At 48.4% G+C, this 23,195-nt stretch overlaps 1 protein-coding gene across 3 annotated transcripts; it reads right to left on the reverse strand.

Annotated features, from left to right (window-relative positions):
- Nucleotides 1–476: 476 nt before the first annotated feature.
- Nucleotides 477–17,979, reverse strand: RNF19B (ring finger protein 19B). 3 transcript variants are annotated; one of them, XM_044998042.1, is made up of 10 exons: nt 17,753–17,882; nt 17,287–17,605; nt 9,184–9,389; nt 7,178–7,322; nt 6,617–6,779; nt 5,435–5,549; nt 4,666–4,806; nt 3,254–3,461; nt 2,246–2,377; nt 477–1,219 (listed from the first exon to the last, which is right to left on the reverse strand). In XM_044998042.1, the coding sequence occupies exons 1-10, from the start codon at nt 17,865–17,867 to the stop codon at nt 781–783; spliced, it is 1,983 nt and encodes a 660-aa protein (XP_044853977.1). In that variant the 5' UTR covers nt 17,868–17,882; the 3' UTR covers nt 477–780. The 3 variants fall into 3 exon arrangements, with proteins under 3 accessions (XP_044853977.1, XP_044853978.1, XP_044853976.1); XM_044998043.1 differs by having other exon boundaries at nt 17,287–17,979; XM_044998041.1 differs by having other exon boundaries at nt 4,666–4,794; nt 5,498–5,549; nt 17,287–17,882.
- Between the last annotated feature and the right edge of the window lie 5,216 nt (nt 17,980–23,195).

Below are 23,195 nucleotides of genomic sequence, written 5' to 3' on the forward strand. Positions count from 1 at the left end.
CGATTCCTCCGCAGCACACTGGCTCCTCCTGTCCAGTGTAGCCCTATGCTTCACTCTGGAAAGCGTAGGTCAGGAGTAACCTCCATGGACAGAGTAGAGTTCATAAGGGTACGGTGAAGAGCGTGCTGGCTCAGAAATCTCATCTAGAATTAGGCCAAAGTAGCAATTCCAGAAGTCAGACAGTGGCCTCTAGAGGGCAGACAATACACACCAACCTTCCCCCCAGACACCATGCTACCTAGATTCCTCAGTGACATTAGATGAAGTGACCCGTGGAGGGAGAATAAGGCCTCCCTGCCATAACCCAGTTTCAAACCAGGAACATTTGTAACAGTACCACACCTGTTTGTATAGAAGCCTGCAGCGACTGCAGCAATTCCACCAGCAGCTCCAACAGGAGCAGAGAAACAAGTGGAGAGTCACTGAGCACAGGGATTTTACTTCTTTAAATCTGACAAGGAAGAAATGGATGCAAGTCGAATTACAACAGAAATCTTTATTAAAACAATTCTTTAGTAGTATTTTTGCAGAGACACAGTATACGCGCACACATACATATGTACACTCAGACACCTCTCAGAGCGCTTGAACCAATAAATTAAAAATGAGGGTGGGGGATTTTTTATTTTTATTTTTTTAAAATCATGTAAGAAATGGCATCTTTCCCCTCAGGGTCAGACCAGGGAAGCTGGCCAGAGAATCAAACAGAAGCCAACAAAGGACACAACCCCCCACAAAGGATGCAGTGACTGCAAGCGTGCTTCTCTGGAGGAGGCAACTTCATACTCTGGCTTCAATGCACTCCAGTTTAGAGACTATTTCCTCTGGCCTGTGCTCTTCTTCTTGGGCACATTGGCTCAGATGGGCACTTGGGCTCTCAGCACCCCTGGCTTTTGGGGTCTGTGGGTAGGCTACAGTCTGAGGGTGGGGGGAATCACACTCGTCCGAGGTAATGTCTGGCACGTCATCTGACTGGCTGTCGGAGCTCTCCAGGTCACTCCGTATGCTCTCAGGCTGTGCCAGGGTGATATCCCAGGTTTTGCTGGCAATGCAGTCCTTCTGCTCACAGCTTTGGTGTTTGCATCTCTGCTCCTCCTCCTCGTTTTCTGCCATCTGGGTGTGGACGTGGAGAGAGTCCTCTGTGCTGCTGCCACTAACTAGTTGGTAGTGACTAGGTTTGGCCTCTATGTCCACTTGGATCTCCATGTTATTACACTCTCTGCAGAAACAAGCACCACTTTGGTTAGTTACCAGCTACAGCAGAAGTCTGGGGTTATTAATATTAGCATGCTACCTTGAGTACTTTTTCAACAGCAAGCTTACTTGCCTCAGTCATGATGGGAGTGCCATTCACCACACCATGCTGACACAACAGGCAATACTACAATAATTTACACTCATAAGATTATTCTCCTTTTGTAATTAGGGAAACCAAGGCAGATTCTGTGGCATAGGCAGGAACAACCCTGGATCCAAATTCCTATCACTAACCTCTAGGGAACGCAGTTTGCTTCCAACAGTCCTGAGCCTTACTCTGTGCAAGACTAAGCCAAGGAAATGTTCCCTTCTAGCTAGTGAGACCTTGCTAGAGGAAATATGTTGCAACTTCAGTAAAGAGGTGACACACCAACAATTCCAGACACGAGAGGACTGCTTAGCAAGGAAGTGCTATGACCAACTGGTTTGTCAGGTTACTGTATGATAATACATAACCCTAAAGGTATTCAGTCTCTGGAACCCATGCATGTTTAATGGGTTTACCCATGTATGCATCCCATTGTTTCCAATTACCAATCTTTAATCATGCCCTATAGTGGAAGGAACCACTGACACTACCTGGAGAGGTGGTGCAGTTATGAACACCATGCGGATGGTACAATCATCCCACCCACAGAGTTCCAACAGAGACAAGTACAGACATTCACAGGTGGTGCTTTGCTAGAAAAAGGGATTCTTTGCTGAGTCTGCAGGACAGAAGAACTAAAGTGAGTGAGCTGTCCCAGGGACCTCAACACAGGCTCTGCTAGTGGTGGTGAATGATACTGAACTACAAACACAGCTGGAAAGGAAGGTGAAGGGAGAATGCTTCCGCAAGCTCTCTTTTCCTTGGTTAGCTCAAGGAGTCTGAATATACCTTCAGTCATTAAGATCAAAGTTCCAACGTGTACATTCTCCACAGCCCTCAAACCCCACCACTACCACACCCCATATTACCCACACACTTGTGCATTGGCAGTTTAGGTACCTGTCCTGGGGGTTGTATGAACTGATGATGGAGCCAGCCATAGCCCGAGTGCTAGCGTTGTCACTAACTGCTCCGAGACTGACAGAGTCCTTGGGGAAAATCTCCTTCTGTACATCTGCTTGCACTTCCAGCCTGGGAAGAGGTGGGAAACATCCAGAGTCATCAACACAGCCAAGGGCCACAGAACAGCCTAGCTCATTTCTTAAAACTACAGGAACAATAGTCGTTAAGCACCTGGGAGTGGGCGCACAGGTGGCCTTCTGTGCTAATCCAGGTCTGCACCAAGAAGTTTAAAATCAGATGAACCTTTTAAGTTAGCCTCATTTGTGGCTCTGCCCTTTCCTCAGTCTGTTTTCCGTATCAAAGTTAGATTGTGTTTATACCCATGACTCATGCAGTGCAAGGCATGATTTCCAGATCCAGCACACAGCTATGATTATATTCTGGGCTATAATTTCGATGCATGTCTCCAATTACATGGCCGGAATGACTCAGAGGCAGGTTCAGAGGAAAACTGTGGCGTAACCTTATAACCCGAGTCCCGATCACTAAGTGCTATTAGGGAATAACAAACAGTTGAAGCACTAGGCTAGGTCAGCAAGATGTTTGCAAGAGCCTTATATGGCAAACTAGTATACCTCTGATACGCTTCCATCTCTGCTGCTCCTCAAATCAACCCCAAACCCTATCTCCTGCCATCAAGGAGCTAGAAAGGATGGGGGAGAAAGATAACCAAACCAGACTGTGCTGTGCCTGCTATTTACTTGGTGTTCTTGCAACAGGGACAAGGTTGGGGAACAGCTGAAGCATAGTTTATTGGACCTGATTCTACCATAGGTCAAGAGGTTTAAAAAGTGATACTGAGATTAGATCCCAAGTATCAGTGGTGCCACCCACTAATCAAAACAGATCCCTGGAGAGCTAACAAGCCCCACCATTCCTCACAACAGACTAGACCTTGTGACCCCTCAGCCCCTTTTCTGCCATGATCTGAGTCAGTTCAGTTACCTGCTGTACTTTCCCTTTCCACCAGAGAGGACTCCACCGCTCAGGGTACCACCAGAAAGGGCAGCAAAGCTGGCCGTCTCACTGTAGTTGCCTTGCATGACACTGAGCCCATCCGTGGGGCTGCCACTGGTGCTCAACACACTAGTTAGTCCCTCGATGCTGCTCTCACCAATACTGGGGTTCTTCAGAGCTCGCCAAGCATCTGCCACTGAGACAGGCAAAGAAGATGCATTGAACATTAAACAGTGTAAAGGAACTGCCACCAGCATCCTGTTAGGGGTTAAGGCAGGGATGGGCAAACTATGACCAGCAGGCCAGATCCAGCCATTTTAAGCCAACCCTCAAGCTCACTCTGGGGAGCGGGGTCTGGGGCTTGCCCCGTGGGCTCCAGCTGGGGAGCAGAGTCGGGGGCCGCTCCACGTGGCTCCTGGAAGCAGCGGCATGGCCCCATTCCGGCGCTCCAGCTAGGGAGCAGGGTCAGGGGCTGCTCCATGTGGCTCCCAGAAGCCGCAGCCTAGCTCTCTCCAGCTCCTACACACAGGGGCAGCCAGAGGGCTCCACTCTGCACACTCTGCCCCCACCCCAAGCACCGCCCCCACAGCTCCCATTGGCCGGGAACTGCAGCCAATGGAAGCTCCAGGGGCAGTGCCTGCAGACAGGGCAGCATGCAGAACCACCTGGCTACACCTCCACATAGGAGCCGGAGAGGGGACATGCCGCTGCTTCTGGGAGCTGCTTGAGGTCAGCACTGCCCGGAGCCTGCACCCCTGAGCCTCCCACGTGCCACAACCCCCTGCTCCAGCCCTGATCCCCCTCCAGACCTCTCTATCCCAGCCTGGAGCACCCTCCTGCACCCCAAACCCTTCATCCCCACCCCAAAGCTTGCACTTCCAGCTGGAGCCCTCACCCCCTCCCACACCCCACACCCTGAACTCATTTCTGGCCCCACCCCAGAGCCTGCACCCCTCAATCAGAACCCTCCTCCACACACACACACACACACACCCCTACCTCAATTTTGTGAGCATTCATGGCCCGCTATACAATTTCTATTCCCAGATGTAGCCCTTGGGCCAAAAAGTTTGCCCACCCCTGGGTTTAGGTTATACGTCAAAGAGCAACACTTCCAATACCAATTTCACATTCATTCTCCAACAGGAAAAAGGGCTGGGGATCTCCCAGGAAAAGGCACTATGGTGCTTCCCGCACAAGCTTTGTGTTAAAAGTGCAGGGTGTACACTGAAGGGTTGGCCTTGAAACAGTGGCACGGAAGTGAAAGCTAGAAATCTTGACATGCTGAAAAGGGCTGCTTATCCATCCCAATTAATCCCAAGGGACAGTCCCATAGTGAGGCCTTGCTTGTTTCCTCCCAGCCCTTCAGACTACACAGACAGTAAAAAGTTATTCATTACCTGTAATGGGTCCATCATCTTCGTCAAACTCTATTTTCACTCCCTTCCCATTGGCTGTGCTGACTCCACAGCCACCTCCTCGGCAGAGAGAAATTGGCACAACACCATAGACATAGGCCAGCATGATGGGGACTCCAATACCTGCAACAGAGGACACAGTGGGTCAAGACGACTCAGATGACAATGGGACTGAGGCATGCCAGACAGGCAGCATGAACTCTCTGGAGGCAGGGACCCCTGTGTTTGTTCTGTGTTTTCAGTGCCTAGCACAATGGGGTTGTGGTCCATGACAGGGTTCCTGGGTGTTACCCTCATACAAATAACGGCTGTGACCATCACACTACAAGACAAGTGAACTCGCTTCCAGCACAGAGTTACATTATAACCCCTAGGAACCCTGCAGCGGAACAATACCAGTCTTGGGACAGAGCCAAAGAACAAGTTGACTCCATGAGGGTTGCAGCGGCAGCTTGCCAGCATATCAAACTTGCATAAAAATCAGTTTCTTTGGCAGAACTGTGGGTACTAACACTACAGGGAGCATTCTACACAGTGCTCAGTCTTGAGCCACAGATACCAGGACCTGCAGCCTCTGCAGACAGCATGTTAGGTAAGTGGGGAAGCCACCAACAGGTATATTGTAGGAGTTTGTGGGCTACCTTTTGGTTACTCCTGCCCAATATCTGTCAGAATAGTAGAGGAGCGACAAACGAGGAGCAGAGCTATGAATAATGACTGACCATGAGGAAAATTGGCCTTGTCTACTTACCAACACTGACAGCAGCAATAACTGGGGATGCAATGACAGATAAGGTGACCCCACCGGTGATGGCCAAGTTCCTCCTGTGCTTAGAGGTTTTCTTTCCCTCATAACGGCTGTGGATCTGGGGACAGCAGGAAACACCAGGTGAGAAAATGGACAGCCTGGCCACTGAGCATCCACTAGCATGAGAAACTAATAGGCTCATGACCATACAACTTTGCCATACATGCCAATCACATGAACCTTAAAATCACCCATAATAGCCACTGATGCAGGATAGGTCCATCAATGGCTACAATGGCCATTAGCCAAGATGGTCAGTTGTGCAACCTCATGCTCTGGATTTTCCTAAACCCCTGACTTCCAGAGGCTAGGACTGGACAATGGGATGGATCACTACAAAAATTGCCGTTCTGTTCATTCCCTTTGAAGCATCTGGCATTAGCCACTGATGAAGACAAGATACTGGACTAGATGGGCCATTGGTTTCACCCAGTATGGTGATTCTTATGTACCTCCATCCCACCCACAGGCCTCCTCAATCAGATGTAGCCAGTGCGTCTGTTCAAAGGTAAGGACAAGCAGAAGATACAATGCTGCAATAGAACTGTCTCCCTCTTCACCTCATGTTTGTCCACCAATAGAGGCAGGCAAAGGGACTGGATGACTCAGGGAACGTGAAGCCTCTGACCTCTAGTCACTGGTACAAATCCAGGACAGACTGGTAGACAGTCATTACCATCAGAACTGCTTGATAACTTGTGTGAGGTGAGGGATCAGGGTTCAGTTATTATTGGACAAGCCCAAGGCACAAGAGCCACCACAGTGGCCAAGAATTAGATACACGGTTCCCCTCTCTATGGGGATGCGCTGGGTTCAAGGTGGAGGCATACTGGCAGAGCAATGTGAACCTTGCACTGTCAGTGCCCATGAGACTCATGCTCGTTTGCCAGAGAACTTCAGTCTCCAGGGCTGTCAAGCCAACACACTTTCCACACTCACTAGGTATAAAACCCAAGAAATAGTGATCTCCAGTTGGCCTAAGCCAGCTGGGTTTCCGGCAGCTGTATGGAAAGATCCCACACTCGCCATTAGCCTAACGTCCTTGAAAAACACCTAGGATTCCCAAGAGAGAATGTTTCAATCTGCCCATTCCATTAGTTAAGATCTCCAGCCCACCATGCTTACCTTTCTCCCAACGTACACTGGGATGCCAATGACCATGGCAGGAATGGCAATGCCAGCAATGAGGGAAATGCCTACAGGGGCACCAATCAATGTGCCCAGCTGCCAGAGAATTTTCTTCTTGCGACTCCACGGCTTCTTGCCCCAGAACGTGCAGCCAGAGGGACTGTAGGGGAAATAAGTTGTCTTTTCAATAGCCACATAAAAATATGACTCGTGGGAACTGAGTGGATACTGTGCAAGAATGGATCTGGGGAGAAGGAACCTGTTGACCCTCAAGAATGGATGACCCCACAGTGTGAAGGGGACTACACTGAACATTCATCCCATTAAGAGCTTCCCCACACTGTTCCATCAGTGGGGGCCAACCACAGTCAGGAAAGACCACTGTGCACTGCTGTTGTGAGGAAACTCAGAGCTTCACCTTATTCCAGGTGATCAGGAATGTGTTTGTGGGGGGTACATTTGTAAGGAGCTGGAGAAATTAAAATACATTAAACACAAAAATATAAACAAACATACTCTAACAACAGGAGGCCCAGAGGATTATGCTCCCCATCTCACCTGAGGTAATGTAGATCTGAGATCTCCTTCATACACAGCCAGCAGAATTCACAGCCACACACTGCGCAAGTCATGTGATTACAGCTCCCATCATTCATCTTGATAATGTAAGCACTGCAACGTGGACACGGCTTGATGTCATCGGCTTTGGGGAGGAAGGAAGGGAAGGGATCAAGTCAGATTCTGTACACCTTAGCCATCTTGAGGAATTTACTGGGGTTCTTTTGTTTGGAGAGGGTGGGCTCAAGATGACAATGCATGTCAAATTCTGTCCATCTAGGCTAACAGATCATTATTCTCCTTAATCAAAGAGATAAAGCAAAGGTGTCTGGTTCTGATTAATCCTTCAGTGCTACAGGATAAAGGTGGGGAACCACCTCTACACTGGCACTTAATTCCACTAAAACAAGTTAGCATTGTTTGTCTGGCCAGCATACACCAGGTAGACTAGCATTTTAAAGAGTGTTTTCTACATCATAAAAAGAGGCTGTTATGAAAGATTTGTGCCTGCCCCACGCTAGCCAGCCAAGAGCATCAGCCATTTTTAAACTGCACCACTAACACGATTTCAGGGCCAAGGGTGTTCTCTATATTCTTCTACCTGGAGGACAAGACAGCACCGAAATTGTGACTCCACACTTTTGAAAGGCATACTCCTCTTTGTGGGTGTAAACTATCTGTGATTACAGATTAAAATCTTAGTGTATTGGTGGGTAAGTATCTAATCTGTGCTTGCAGTTGGGTACTTAGTCATGTAAAGGGATTGGCATCCACCAGTTACTGCACAACAAGGAGATGGACAGATGCCCCTTTATAGCCATTTACAAAATAAGTCATTCTAAAATGTCATCTGTGAACAATGTTATGCAATGGTTCCTCATACAGTTCATTGTGCTGGTAGCAATCTTTAAAGCCCTGAACAGTCTGGGACTCAGCTGCTCTGAGATAAACTTATACTAGACAGAGGGCACCTCTCTCTCTGGAGTTGATCTCCCCAGGGCTGATGGCTAAGTTCTGTTAAGGGCCTCACTTCCACAAATCCCCTTTGGCAGCAAGTAGTGATCAGAGGTTGATTATTGCTTGTTGGTTTGTGTTGGGACTTTTGTCTTGCAGTGGTTGCAATGTTTACGGCGTCCATTATCAGGGCTCTGTATATTTCAGGCATATTTTAGTTTGGAATAACAGCTGAGCCACCTTTAAAACAACATTTACAGCCTTACATAAAAGCCAGCTATTGTGCAAATGGAACAATGTGTTTATAATGAGTAGCATGCCTGTAGAAGATACATGTTTTGTCTGGGGGAGAAGGAACCTATTAACTGATCTTATAGTTCACTTTCTGAATCACAGATACCTTTTTAAAGGCACTATTTAATCCGAATATTTGCTGATCTAGAGTGCAGCTCTTTACCAGCAAAATGTGGTTTGGCATCTCTCTCCTATAAATAATGGTATTACTAATACTTATCAGAGCAGGGAGCTAAATTCCCTATTCTGGGTTAAGTATTAGTATTGCTAAAGCTCACATCAGCAGACAAAACGGAGCCCACGTTTTGAGAGAATAAAATTTCCCTTTTTTCCCTGTTTGGGATTGAGATCAGCAAAAGCTTTAAGAACATCTAAAAGATCAAAGCAGACCAAAAGGTAGCTGCTTATTGTGTGTAATGGGTCAGGACGTACTACATGCAGAATAAGGTGCCCATGTGCAATTAGGCCCTGCAATTGTGAATCTCAAATTTTAATTCCATTAGTAGTTTGTGTAACTAGCCTGTCAGGCCAGATATTTTTACTCCAATACTGGTGAGGGAGGGAAGCTGTGTTGAGCATCAGAGCTGACCAGATCCAATGTTGCTGGTGTCCTTCATCTGTGCCAAGTGGTCATGCTCCCTGCCAGGTGTTAATACCCCCACTTTGATTGCAGGAAGTACTACAAAACAGGTGGATCTCTTTCCTGGCTTCACAGACGTAATTAAATACTGGCTAATGAGAAGCTTGTTAATTCATACCCGGTCCAGATTCCTGTCCATAACTGAGGCCTGAGGCGTGCTTCGTCCGTACCCGCAGCGTCTGAGCCCTTTGCTGACGGGCCATATCGCAGGTCTGGTTTGGATGCCATATCTGTTTGCAGTGATAGCAGAACTCAGTCTGGCAGCCTTCCCTCTCACAAGTCAGCTTGGGACAGCTGGCACAGCCATAGGCAATAACAGCGTAACTGAGGAGGACAAAGATACCAGAATTAGTAAAGCCAGAAAGTTATCTTCGGAACGCAGGAATCGATATACCGGAACACTTCAGTGGCCCATCCGTTGGGTAACACCGAGATTTGCTGCTGAATAGCCACAGCCACCCAACCTCAGAGGCAGTTGAATTTTAGATGGATCCCTAGCTAGTTCCCTCCTATGCATTCAGAATACAGCCTTACACATTTACAGCCTACATACTTCTACTTTAACAACAAATCCTTTATCAACCTGATGAGGGTGCTGCAGACTTGGCTGTAAAGGACTCAGAGGAAGGTATCATTATCTACCTGATTAGATAGGGACATATTATAGCTAAAGTGGATGTCTGAGACACCACCCTAATTCAACTGACCAGTTGAGCAATTCTACCATGGATACGCATAGGGATGGAGATATGCAAAAGGCAGAATAAGTTCTCCTTGACCTTAGCTGATGCAGCTTTACGCCCTGAAGCCTAAGATCAGTTATCCATGTCATTTTAAAGCTAGCTAGGGTCCAATTAGAGATGCATTCTTTCATAGCTGTTTCTTCATTTTAATATTTAAAACAGATGTTTCAGTAGCCTGCAGCAGTGAGTAATGGATGGTTACTTTTATACAGTGGAGATTAATGCAGTTTTGTACTATGGGTAGCGCCCTACCAAATTCGTGACGCATTTTTCCTGGCCGTGGTCAGTGAAATCTGGTCTCCTGCCATGAAATCTGGTCTTATGTGCACTTTTACCCTATACTATACAGATTTCACCGGGGGGGGGGGGAGGGGGGGAAACCAGGATTTCTCAAAATGGGGGTCCTGATCCAAAAGGGAGTTGGGGGGGTGTTGCAAGGTTATTTTAGGGCAGTTGTGGTATTGCCACCCTTACGTCTGTGCTGCCTTCAGAGCTGGGTGGCAGCTGTTGGCCAGGCACCCAGTAAGAGTGGCAATACCATACCAGGCCACCCTGCCACCCTTACTTCTGTGCTGCCTTCACAGCTGGAGAGCTGAAGAGTGGCTGCTGACTGAGGGCCCAGCTCTGCACACAGCAGCGCAGGAGTAAAGGTGGTAATACCATGCCATGCCATCCTTACTTCTGCTCTGCTGCTGGAGGCAGCTGGGCTCCTGGCAATACAATCAGCTTGTGACACCCTCCCCCTACAACTCCTTTTTGGGTCAGGACCCCTACAATTACAACACTCAAATTTCAGATTTAAATAGCTGAAATCATGAAATTTACCATTTTTAAAATCCTATGACTGTGAAATTGACCAAAATGAACCATGACTTTGGTAGGGCCCTAACTATGGGACAGGTAAATCATAATGCTTGACTGGGGTTCACTAACGATCAAGTCCTCTTGCTTGTCTCCTTTCCAAATTAAGCTTTACTATTTCTCCCGATATGGACGCTTGCTCTTTCTGTACAAGCTCTCTTTAAATGCTTGGTTTCTCCAATTCCGAGGATCTTTTCTAATATGGGTTTTGAGGTTGGGTGACCAACATTAAGCTACATGAGGCAAGGATGCCATTTATACAACAGCATATCTAATGTTCCTCTCTGTACCTGTTGACAGCCTTCTCCTCACCACTAGTGCACACTGAACAGATCTCTCTATATAGATTCCAGTGCCAGAAGGGACCATTGTGATCTTCCAGTGCGACCTCCTGTATAACCAAAGGCCATACAACTTCCCAGAAAAAGTCCTAGAGTGTTCTTTAGAAAGATACCCAGTCTTTATTTAAAAATTGCCAGTGATGGAGAATCCACCATGACCTTTGGTAAATTGTTCCAATGGTTAATTAACCTAATTGTTAAAAGTTTACTCCTTATTTCTATTCTAAGTTTGTCCAGCTTCAACTTCTTTACCTGTCCTCCAAGTCTACAAGTTCTGTTGCTTCAGTGGATACAGCCAATTCAGACCCTGCTACCTACGACGAACTCAGCTTGCTCCTTCCAATGCACATTACCTTCCATTTGTTTATACTGGCATTCATTTGCTAGTTATACTAATTGCTTCATTTAGTCAAGCCCAGAAAGAAGTGTGAGGAGCTCCAGACGGACCTAATGAAGCTAAATTGTACCTTCGTTTTATCATGTTATAAAAACCTGATTGGCTCTTTAAAAAATGTACAAAAGGAGTTGAGAGCTGCAGCTATTTCAGGAAGGGAGCTCTGGGTGATCTCTAGAGGAAGAAGTGTTTATGCAGAACAGTCCTCCACTTATATCCTCCCAATTTAGCAGGAACTATAACTGAAAGGGTGCTTTGCTTTCTGAGGCTTTTCTCACAGGTCAGTCTTAAATTAACCAGTTACAGAAAGAACTAGAAGAAGAAGAGGGGAGCATGGGGGGAGATCACCATGTGTTTGAGCTGGTAATGTGGAGATTTAGCTGGCACGTTTACAAGGAAGCTCACATGGATGAGCTCCAAATGCAGTACACAGAGCACTGCTCTAAGGAAACTGACTTGTGACACTGACAGAAGTCGGGGTGACTTATTCTTATTTGTGTTAGAAGTGGAGGTATCTTCTCACATCATTGGTTTATTTTTGGAGCCTGTGGAATTCAAGTTGCATTGCAACTTCTGAAGCAGCAGTGTGAGAATTGCTGAATGTGTCATACCACAATGATTCATATCCCGTGGGAGTTTGAGCAACTTGACCCTGCCTGGGTGCAGCCTAACTGTTAAAGACAAACAATGCCTCCCTGCTGACAATCAGGAACTGAAAGACACGACTGTAGGGCCTCCATGTGCAAACAGCTACTGTATTTCTAGCATTCAAGACCAATACTAGATGAGGGAGAGGATGCAAGACTAGGAAAGATTAACTCAAGCTACATTTGATTACTGAACATTTTGTCAGAGGGATCTTACCCACACATCCTTACCTCCTACCAGTAGGCTACAGCGAACTCCTTAGCAGGGAGACACATTTAAGAGTAGGACATTAACAGCTTCTAAAGAAAACACTTTGATGCCAGCTGTTATAGCCATTTTGAGGCCTGGCAACTATATTACCAGGAAGGCATGGGGACCTCAACATGCTACATTAAGAAGCCTTGCCATGTACCGACCTGACCCTGCAGTAGAGAATTCTGAAGCTTTTCTGGCCATCTCAGACAGTGTGTTTTTTGTTAAGAAAACAGTAAACACCAAAACCCCAGAATAGTTACTAAGCACTGAATTTTTAGTCCCAAAGTTAAAATAGCAACTAACAGCACCTCTACTGGGGTGGAGTGAACTACATGCCTTTTAGCCTCTTAAAAAAATAAAAATCAGGGTGTGAATTCTTATTTTTTAAGTCCAGCTAAAGAGGCTGATCAAAAGCTCTATCCAGCACACGGACGGCATCCGGCTACACAGAGCACTGCAGGGTCTGAATGGTTAACATGTCTGCATTGTTCTTCACCTGGCCTTTGACACATTCCTGCAGTTCAACAATTAGTCACTTCCAGGTATAACGACAGCTGTTGGAGTGACAAAGAGTATCCTGACCTTTCCACATCCCAGGTGTGGCTGCAAGCCTCTACCTTAAACCCCAATATTACTATAGAGTGCTGCTCCTAGCCTACTCTCTCTCAGCCACCAAGATGCCTGCCTCCTCCATTTGCTCTGTGGGAGAGCTTGCCTCACCACAATCAAGTTCAGCTTCCTTCACTTAGTTCAGTTGTTTCCCTAAGCCTTTAGTAGAGATATAGTGAGACATATACCAGACAGCAGTACCAGCTGATTGCAATGGGCGGACAAAAATCTGTATTTGTCTGAAGAGCTGATGGTGCGCCAAAAGACCAGCATTGCCATGGAAACAGATTCTAATGTCACATCTATATTTCACCTCTCTAGACAGCATAGCTAAGCTTGCTCACTTATGAAGTTGTTTGGCATGGGTGGGATGCAGAAGCGTGGCAGTCAGGATGCTGCATGCCACATGGCTTGTGTTTTGGAACACATCTGTCCAGTAGACTCTTGGCACATTTATTCTCAAAACTGCATGCATGGCTGGAGAGAAACAAGAATCAAACGCTCCACACTCCTGAATGGGGTGTGATGTGGTAAGGAGAGGGCATGACATTCATCAGAACTTCTGAGAACAAGTCTGCTCACCAGTCCTTCATACTAGCCATTCAAGCTCAGCCACCAGTACCACAGGAAAGTGAACCATCTATCCAGGCACTGAAAATAACTGGTATTCCTGGCTTTACACAAGGACGACTAGACAAGTCTGCCAGGAAGAATGAGTTTAGGGTAAATAACCTCTCTTCCCACATCGGGACTGATTCTGACAGCCTTTGTTAAAGTGTCACTAACAATGAAGATGGCAGGGATGCCCTGTCTACTGGTACAGTTTCACAAAGTGACACATCCCAGCTTGCTGGTTTCTAAGAGGAAGGGGAGGGGATATCAACTGTATAGTTTATTTTGAAACCTTTTGTAAGCTGCCTATGTACAAACTGTTAGCTCACTGGGCAAGGGCAGCCAGATGGCATCAACTGTTTGTGCAACAAAGATCAATGTTACACTAGCCTTCAGAAGTCTGCCCTAGCCGCAACTGTATTAGGTATACACTATAAACTACTAGTGAAAAAGTAATGATGAGGGAGACATCTTCTCATGGCCAGGCAATCTCAATTGGCTTTGGTGTGTTTACATTTTAAACCAAATACTCTGATAAACATCACATCAGTAAAACAGAAAACTCAGCAAGTGGTAACTACATTTTCTCTAGCTGAGTACCTATTGGGTTTCTGGGAACTGGGCAGGCGGAAACCCGCCCAATGCTAAAGGATCTCCCCCCCCCCCCCCAGCCTAAGGGGAGGATCTACAGGACTTCAAAAACCCAACTGATTTCGGGGGACAACTAAAAAAAGAACAGCGACAGAAAGGGTCAAAGGGTCATAAGAAAGGAGCCTGACAGGGACACCGAGCAGAGAACCCCGGACAGCGCCCACTGCTCCTCGAAGATGTCAAGGGAGCCAGTGGACGCCGCCCAGAGGAACTCTGCCCAGATGCGTGAACAGACAGAGGATCAGAAACAAGCCCCACAGTCACAGGAGTCTCCATTGGCCAACCACCTCTCCCTGGTTGCGTAGATGGCCATTTTAGCCAGCAAGGCAGATTCCAAGGGCATTACTATGTCAGGAGTATGATCTGATCTACCTCCTTGATGTGGTCCCCAATGCCTACGAGTCACCCTAAACAGCAATATCAAAAACCTTGATTGTTTTAAGCTAACTTAACCTTGAGCCCCCAAGGAACAAGTTTTAATAGTAAATAAATCCTTGCACAGCAACCACGTAACAAGCACCCATGTAACCTGAGACACAGAGGTTAAGCAATTTGCCTACAGAGTTTGTAACAAAGCTGTGATTAGATCTTAGGAATCTTGCCACCTTTGCTCTGAGGACAAAACTTCCCATAACATTCCCACTAGCTGGGATTGTATTTTTAAGCCTTCTGCTTGTTTCTGCTGCATTCTTGGATAGATAAAACACAGAATCCCCTCTACCAACAAGCCTGTGCTTATGCTATATCAGAAACCTAGATAAGCCTAGTTTAAAGAAAAAGAGAAGAGAAAATGAAAGCAACAATATGCTAATTAGAAAGTCACCATGTTTGGATGGACTGAGTTTTGGCCAGAGTTAGACAGTTCCTCATTTAAGCAACTGATGAATGAGTCAATATGATTCAACATTATTCCTCCACCACTGTGCTTCAACACCCTGGTATCAGCTTGGTAAAGATTTCCCTCATTGAGGAAAACCAGAATTTACAGTTCCTCCTGCAGGTGTGGAAAGAATTTCTATAGCTCACCAACTCTATTTTAGCTCTCAGCAGCACACATAGTAGGGGAAACCCCATACTTCCCATTATTTCAGAATAAAGCTTGCTTTTAAATTAGAGAAATGAGGATGTGATCACAACTAACCCCTAGGAATTCATTCTGAAACATTCTCTGGAAAAGTGGCACTTCATATCTAACTGTTCCATGCTCCCACAACCCATGGTCTCAAATCCCTTGGTTTGTAACATCAGCTTTATAGTGAGGAAGCACTGTCTAATAACCAGTTAGTTATTAGCCTCCTACACAAACTAAAGCCTATCCACCTGAATCCATAAGAAAATGTCTAGGTATCTGCAAGACATGGAAAAATATGGGCAGGAAGAGGATTCTGGCATGATGTGGGCTCTGATTTAACTTAATACTTAGTAAAAATCTTAAAGTACGTTTTTGAACATTTATTAAGATGCAAACCCCCGCCCCGGGTCAAGTATACATAGGTCTAGTTCCCAGCTAGCTAAAGAGAGGTTAAGTGACGTGCCCTAGATCACAGACCAAGTCATTGGCGGAGACAGAAAAAATCATTTAAGCCACTAGACCAGAGGTGGCCAACCTGTGGCTCTCCAGAAATTAATATGAGGCTCCTGGTATAGGCACTGACTAGGGGGCTGGAGCTACAGGCACCAACTTTCCAATGTGCAGGGGAATGGCTCACTGCTCAGACCCTGGCACAGCCACAGGCCCTGCCCCCACTCCACCCCTTCCCGCCCCCTTCCCTGAGCCTGCCATGCCCTCACTCCTCCCTTTTTCCCCCAGAGCCTCCTGCACCCCACAAAACAGGTGATTGGGAGATGTGGGAAGGGAGGGGGAAGTGCTGATTGGCAGAGCTGCCGGTGGGTGGGAGGCTCTGGGAGTGTGTGTGTGGGGGGGGAGCTGATGGGGGCTGCTGACATATTAATTTGGCTCTTTGGCAATGTACACTGGTAAATTCTGGCTCATGCTCAGGTTGGCCACCCCTGCACTAGACTATGCTCCTTTCTTTACAAAGGTGTGCTTCTAGGGGGATGAATAGGCTTATAACAAAAGAAACAGTCCTATGTGTCACTGTAATACTAAATATTAAAAAAAACTTAGATGGAGCTTTTCATCTAAAGACTTACGCTGGGTAGGTAAACAGTACGATCCTTATTTTAAAAACAGAAGCTGAGGCAAAGAAAGAGCAAGTGACTTGCCCTAGCTCAAAGTCATAACATGACAGTTTTATAGTCTGACCCCCATACTCCCAATTATTTACGAAGAGAGCTCAGCAGTTAGGCACCTTTAATCTACACTGACTGACATCTCCTGTGCTGTGGTCTTACAACTTGGTTGTTTCTTACTGTGTCCTTTAAAAAAACTCTACACATAAGCAAATCTGTATGCCCCTTCCTTTCCAAGCAACTTATAATGAATGGCCCTGAAGAAAATGGAAATGTGTTACCAGACCACTACCTTTACTAACAGCATTATTAGAAAAAAAATAGGGATTTTTCTGGATCAGCTTCACAATTTTTCCTGCAGAAGTCCCAGTTAAAAGCCCAGGGTCCCTTCCCACCTTCCCAAGACAGCAGTCTGGCAGACTCAAGACAATCCTATATCCCCACCCGTTCAAAAGGGGCAGTGGGGATTCCCTTCGGCAACTCCTGAGAGTAGGGGAACCCACCTTCCAACAGAGTCAAGGCAACTTCCATAGTCCATAGCAGGTCAGAGCCTTCCCGTTCAGGATGCCAGGCGAAAGGGAAGGCAGGATCCCATCCCTCTCAAGTTAGAGACAACTTTGAACTTCTCCTACAGTTCATCCCCCTGCCCCGGGAACAGATCCCTTGTTTCTCCCCTGGGTCAGACTCACTATCCTCAGGGTTCTACCAAGGTCAGACCCCCCCCCACACACACACACCAGCCCCTCCCAAGGAAGGGGGTGCCAGACCCAGTGTTCCCCAGGCAAGACCCCCCCCCAAAGAAGGGGGTGCCAGACCCAGTGTCCCCCGGGCTCGGCCAGCCCCCGCCCCCCTCCCGGAGAAGATCAGACCCACTGCCCCCCTAGGCCAGACCCTCCCCCCGTCCCGGGACTCACCCGCAGTCGGGGGCCGGGCACCAGCGGCAGTCGGGGTCGGCGGCCAGGCAGCGGCGCAGCATGAACTCCTCGTACTTGGCGACGAGGTGCGGCGAGTCGCTGAGCAGCAGGCGGATGTCGGCGGGGTTGAGGCGCTCGCTGCACTCGGGGCAGCAGATGTTGACGCGGGACTCGGTGATCTCGATGCGCAGGTACTGGCGGAGGCAGGCGCGGCACGAGCGGTGCGGGCAGGAGAGCAGGCGCGGCGCGTTCTCCGCCGGCTGCCGCACCAGGCACAGCGGGCACTCCAGCTCCTCCGCGCCGCCCTCCTCCGCCGCCGCCGCCGCGGCCTCGGCCGGGGCCTCCTCCGCCGGCGGCGGCGGGGCGGCGGCTGGCGGGGGAGCCGGGGCCGGGGCGGGAGGCGGCGGCTCGGCCTTGGCCCGGCGGCGGCCCCTCACCCCGCCGGAGGCCGAGGCGGCGGCGGCCGAGAAGACGCTCTGGAAGGAGAGGCGACGGCGGCGGCGGCCGGGCTTGGGGCACTTGGGGGCGGCCGCGTGGATGGAGGAGGAGCGGGGGGACTCGGAGTCCTTCTCGGAGCCCATGGCGGGACGGGCGCGGCGCGCGGCTGCCTGCGGAGACAAACGGGTCCCCTCAGCGGAGGAACGAGGCTCCTCTCAGCGGCGACTAACGCGCACACACCCCGCGTCCACTGCGCAGGCGCAACGGGGGCGGGGAGACCCGCCCCACTCCAACGGCAAGGCTCGTCACGTGAGGGCGCTCGGCCGCCAAGGCGGCCATTTTGGATATGGGCACATGCCCAGTGAAGTGGGTAGGGCTGATTGGCGGCGGGAGGGGAAAGAGCAGGAACATATGCACCGAGCTCAGGGGGTCCCCTAAACGTCTGTAACTGGGGTGAAATGGCAGGGGGTGGGCCCCACTTTTCTCTGGGGGGGGGGGCCTGGAAGTGGGGATGTGCAGCTAGGGCGACCAGACAGGGGGTGGGGGTAATAGGAACCTATATAAGAAAAAGACCCCAAAATCATCAGGACTGTCCCTATAAAATCGGGGCATCTGGTCACCCTATCGCAACCCAAGCTTTGCCCAGTCTCAAGGCTGGTCTCTGCCTTTGCTAACAGACTCAGCCACCGCAGCTTGCTTACAGCTATGACGTCACAATACCATGACATCTCAACATGCCATTGACACACGCGGGCCCATGACACTGATGACAGCATGCCAGTGGCACGCACTCCCTTTGGACACTGGTTCCATGTCTTGGCAGCAGGTCTCACCACCGAGTGCCATGATATGCCAACGTGCCATCGACACACAGTGCCCGGCGGCACCTCGGTGTCATCATGTTCACATGTCAGCACGACACAATGTGCAACGAAACCTCAGCGCCACACCATATGTATGTATCAGTGCCACACACTGCCTGATGATGTCTCTGCACATCATCTTAACATAAGTCTTGATGACACCTTGGTACCACAAAACGATAACCACCGATACCTGCTTGCCACCACATATCACAAAATTGCAGACCAACACTCCAGGGAACAAAAATCCTTCTATTAAGATGGCAATCTAGCAAGTCAAACACATCACTTCTACAAGAAGGAAGGGGGGGGGTGAATGATATCTGGTAAAATAACTGAGACAGAGTGGGAGTCATGCACCCTGCTTATTACCAGGCTTCTGCATCATCAATCATCATCATCATAATATTTAATATGGAATAAAACAGCATTTCTATAGCAACTTTAATTTGAGGATCTCAAAGCACCTGACATCTATACACCCCTGTGAGAGTTAGAAGGGATAGAAATCATCTCGCTTTCGGGCATAAAACAACCTGTAGCTGAAAGAGGCCAGGAAGAACCTTCCCCTAACTGTAGGTCATTGCTTACTTGCTCCTTTCAAGCTTCCATACGCCTTCCTCTGCAGCACCTGGTACAGGCTGCTGTGGGAGGCAGGATACTGGACAAAATGGACCCCTGGTCTGATCAGTTATGGCAATGATTATAGTCTTGAATACATATAAAATTGTACCACTTTAATTATAGCAGCATAATTAAAGCAGTACAACCCCTAGTGTAGATGCAGTTATGCAGTTATGTTGATATAAAGGTGCCATATACCAGTATAGCTATGCCCATTTGGGAAGGGGGATAAGTTATACTGGTATAAGGCACTTTTAAGATAGTACAACTACGTCCTCATTAAATGTTGTACTGATTTAAACTACTTTAGTAGATTAAAAATCACACTCCAAACTGAAATAGTTAAACCAGTATAAGAATTGATATAGACCAGGGCTAAGTTCTTAATAGAATACAGAGCTCCCACTCTCTGCTACAATTCCCTTCCTCAGTACGAGCTATATCCTGTACCTTGAACATGGACGATTTCATCCCTGTTACTGAAAATGAATATGAGACACGCCTGATATCCCTGCTAACACAGGCACAAATGGAGAGACAGAAAGTAAAACCATTTGGGGTCCCTGTGAAACACATCAGCTTGCCACCACTGACTTTGCAAAAATGGCTCTTTATCCCCCTATACCAGGAGTCAGGACACAAACAGGGCAGGGAGACACCAAGGTCTATTTGAGCGGATTCTCAAGAGGATCCTTTCATGTATATTTAGTTGGATGGCCATCTTCCTCTCTCCCCTTCCACCCCTAAAATCCTTCAGAACCTTTGCCTGCCTTTTACAGTCTGAAAGGATTCAGCTATCTCCCAGTTCTGACCAACACAAGTGGCTTTCGACACCTCTGAGCCTGCCATGGTATCATATCTCTCTGAAAACAAAGTCTGATCAATAGAGGTGTTTCTTTGTGGAGAGTTTCCTCAGCCTTTGCCAGGAGTTCATTGGCTCCTGCTCCACATGTTCCTGACCAAAGAGCAGTTCAGACCCAACGGTTTTTTTTTATTCAAACTGAAGAAAACCCCTGTTGGGAAGGAAAGTAAACAAGGAAGTTTGCTGTTAAGGGAGGGAGGACAGGAGCCAATGGGAAATTCTTCCGAATCTGCAGATCAGCTTATTCATACCTAGGAATTACAAGGAAATCTCTTTGCCTCAGAGAGATATGAAAAAAAAAATGAGAGAGATTTTAAAAGCCTCGGGGAAACAGAGAGCAAACCCCACATGAGAAGGTCAAAATCTGCTCTCACCTAAAGTGGCATAAATCTGGAGTGACTACTGACTTCAGATCTTCCAGCTCTTCTCAGTTTAAATGAGAGCAGGATTGGACGCGGATACTTTTAAAGCTGCCTTAAAATGAGACATCTCCCATGAAGCCTTTCGGCAACAAACCAACACCACCCTGCACTGCTGTGGTACTGAACCCTTTGCTAAAGTATCAACATCAACTTAGCAGCATGGCTTGTGTGTCTTTCTCTTTGTACAGCACCACACACAATCAGCATTCAGTAAGAAAGAGAAGTGGGTGAGACATGGTAGCTCTGAAACTTCTCTTCTTCCACCCACAGTGCTGCTGAATACACACACACACACACACACACACAAACAGCGCGATCTGTCAGAGTCACAAGGCTGCAGGGAGGGAGGAAAGGCCTCTGGCTATGTACTGAAAAAAACCCTTTGTAAGATGGAGAGTGAAAGCAGAGTCAGTCTACCAGGAAATATGAAGCTTGCCTGGGTAGTCTGAACTGGGGGTTGCGAAATTCCCCTCTCATGGTGGGACCGTTTGGTTTGCGCAGAGGGAGTGGGGAGTGCCAAGGACACACTCACACCAGCCCGGAATATTCTGTGGCGGCGCCTCGTCAAACAGCCCAGCCAGTTTGGGGTTGTGTCATTTAAAATAGAAACTCCAGCTCCTGCCACGTACCCTGCCCCCACCCTTCCTGGTTACCCAGAGACGTGGTAAATGAGTGCCTGCTCCTCTCCCTCTCCAGCCTGTATGAGTCTTTTTGAATATAAAGAGCTACAGGGTGGACAAGGAGTCATTAGGGCTGAATCCTACAGTTCATTCCACCAGTGAAGCTTAAAACCCTCTCTCATGAGCAGCACTTTTATTTAGGATAGCGTGTGCCCTAGGGGCTCCTCTCCACACACACACGGGGCTGGGGTAGCTGCCAATAGGTCACAGCCTATGTCCTGGTGTGGAAGAAGTTTGGGGGAAAATCCTTGCTTATTCATGCAGGGCTGCCCGGGGGGGGCAAGTGGGGCAATTTGCCCCGGGCCCCACAGGGACCCCCACAAAAATATCGTATTCTATAATATTGCAACTTTTTTTTATGGAAGGAGCCCCCAGAATTGCTTTGCCCCAGGCCCCCTGAATCCTCTGGGCGGCCCTGTATTCATGAGGGGACCGCAGAGAAAGTAAAAGCAGGGGGAAGGGACTGGATGAGGGAAAATCGAATGGGTGGGATTAGAGCAGGGGCCTGGCTGCCAGTCAGAGTTAAGACTCTTGGGGTATGTCTACACAGCACAGCGCGGCCGCGGTAACATGAGACGTGGGCCGTGTAGACATGCTTTATCGCCGGGGGCCAGGATCTTCAGCTCCTTTCCATTGGGTAAGACGGCCAGAGCAATGTTAAAGGGCGCTAAAAGGATTCCCCAGTGCAGGAATGCGTCTGAGGACGCCGTTGCAAGCCTTGGCACTGGGGCCATGCCAGGCGCAGAGACAGGGCATACAGTGCTGCAGAGATTCCAGGCAGTGCAGCAGCCCATAGGCCAGGACCAGGAGGCTGCTGTGACTTATAGACAAGCTGCTCCAGCTCACAGAGTAGCTCAGGATCAGGAGGGCACAAAGGTGGCTTAAAAACTCTTAGGAACATAGCACAGAATCTCACCCAAGGTTCCTGCCCTAAAGAGCTGAGAACACATCCGAGCTCTGTTACCTTGAACAAGTCACTTCTCCTTTCTGTGAAACCGGAATGATAATACTGAACTTCCCACAGGGCCGCCCGGGGGGGGGCAAGTGGGGCAATTTGCCCCGGGCCCCACAGGGGCCCCCACAAGAGTTTTTCGGGGTCCTTCTCTCACTCCGGGGGCCCCGGAAAACTCTCCCGGGACCTGGGCCCCCGGAGCTTCTTCCGCTCCGGGTCTTCGGCAGCAATTCAGCGGCGGGGGGTCCTTCTGCTCCGGGGTGGAAGGACCCCCCGCCGCCAAATTACCGCCGAAGCGGGGGCCCCCCGCCGCTGAAGACCCCAGGCCCCCTGAATCCTCTGGGCGGCCCTGCCTACCCATAGGGGTTTTAGGAAACATCATTGTTTGTAAAGGGCTTGGAGATCCTTGGAAGAAAGGTTCTTTGTAGGTACAAAGTACCAATAGTATTTATAAGAGTTGACGCATGATTGGGTCACAACCTTGTAAGTCCCTGGGGAAGAAACACTGCATATTAATGACAGGCATATTGATCATTTCACAGAGCAGGCTGTCCTCATGAGGCCATTTTCTTTTCCTGGACAAGGATGGGGAGAGATCTCTGTGCACCATTTCTATATAAATATACTGACTGTTCTAGTTGTTTCATGTCCCATTTCCCTCTCATGGTCCCATTAGATATTTCCATGTGAGCAGATGCGTCTGCTTTATCCTCCTTCTATCTGCTGAATTTAACCAGGATTTACGTTCTTTTAAACGAGGAACAAAAGGCAGGATACGGGAGCCCTGGGATCAGACATTCAAGGCTCCTCAAAATAGCATTACTTTGCCTTACCTTGCAATTACACGCCCTTTCCTGTATCACACGCACACACAGCACAACAATCTCTTCACTCCCCACAATAACTTTCTAAAGAGGATGCTGTCGTCGTGTAATCTCCTGGGAGACAGACACGCCACATGAAGCACTGGGAAAGCACCTGCAGCATTTACCGATCCGGCCTGCAGACAGAACACCAAACACTCCCTAATTTTTGCTGATCCCAGAATTAGTGGTCCTGCCAAGGGAC

Source organism: Mauremys mutica, chromosome 23 (genome assembly GCF_020497125.1).
Source record: "Mauremys mutica isolate MM-2020 ecotype Southern chromosome 23, ASM2049712v1, whole genome shotgun sequence".
Lineage (NCBI taxonomy): Eukaryota > Metazoa > Chordata > Testudines > Geoemydidae > Mauremys > Mauremys mutica.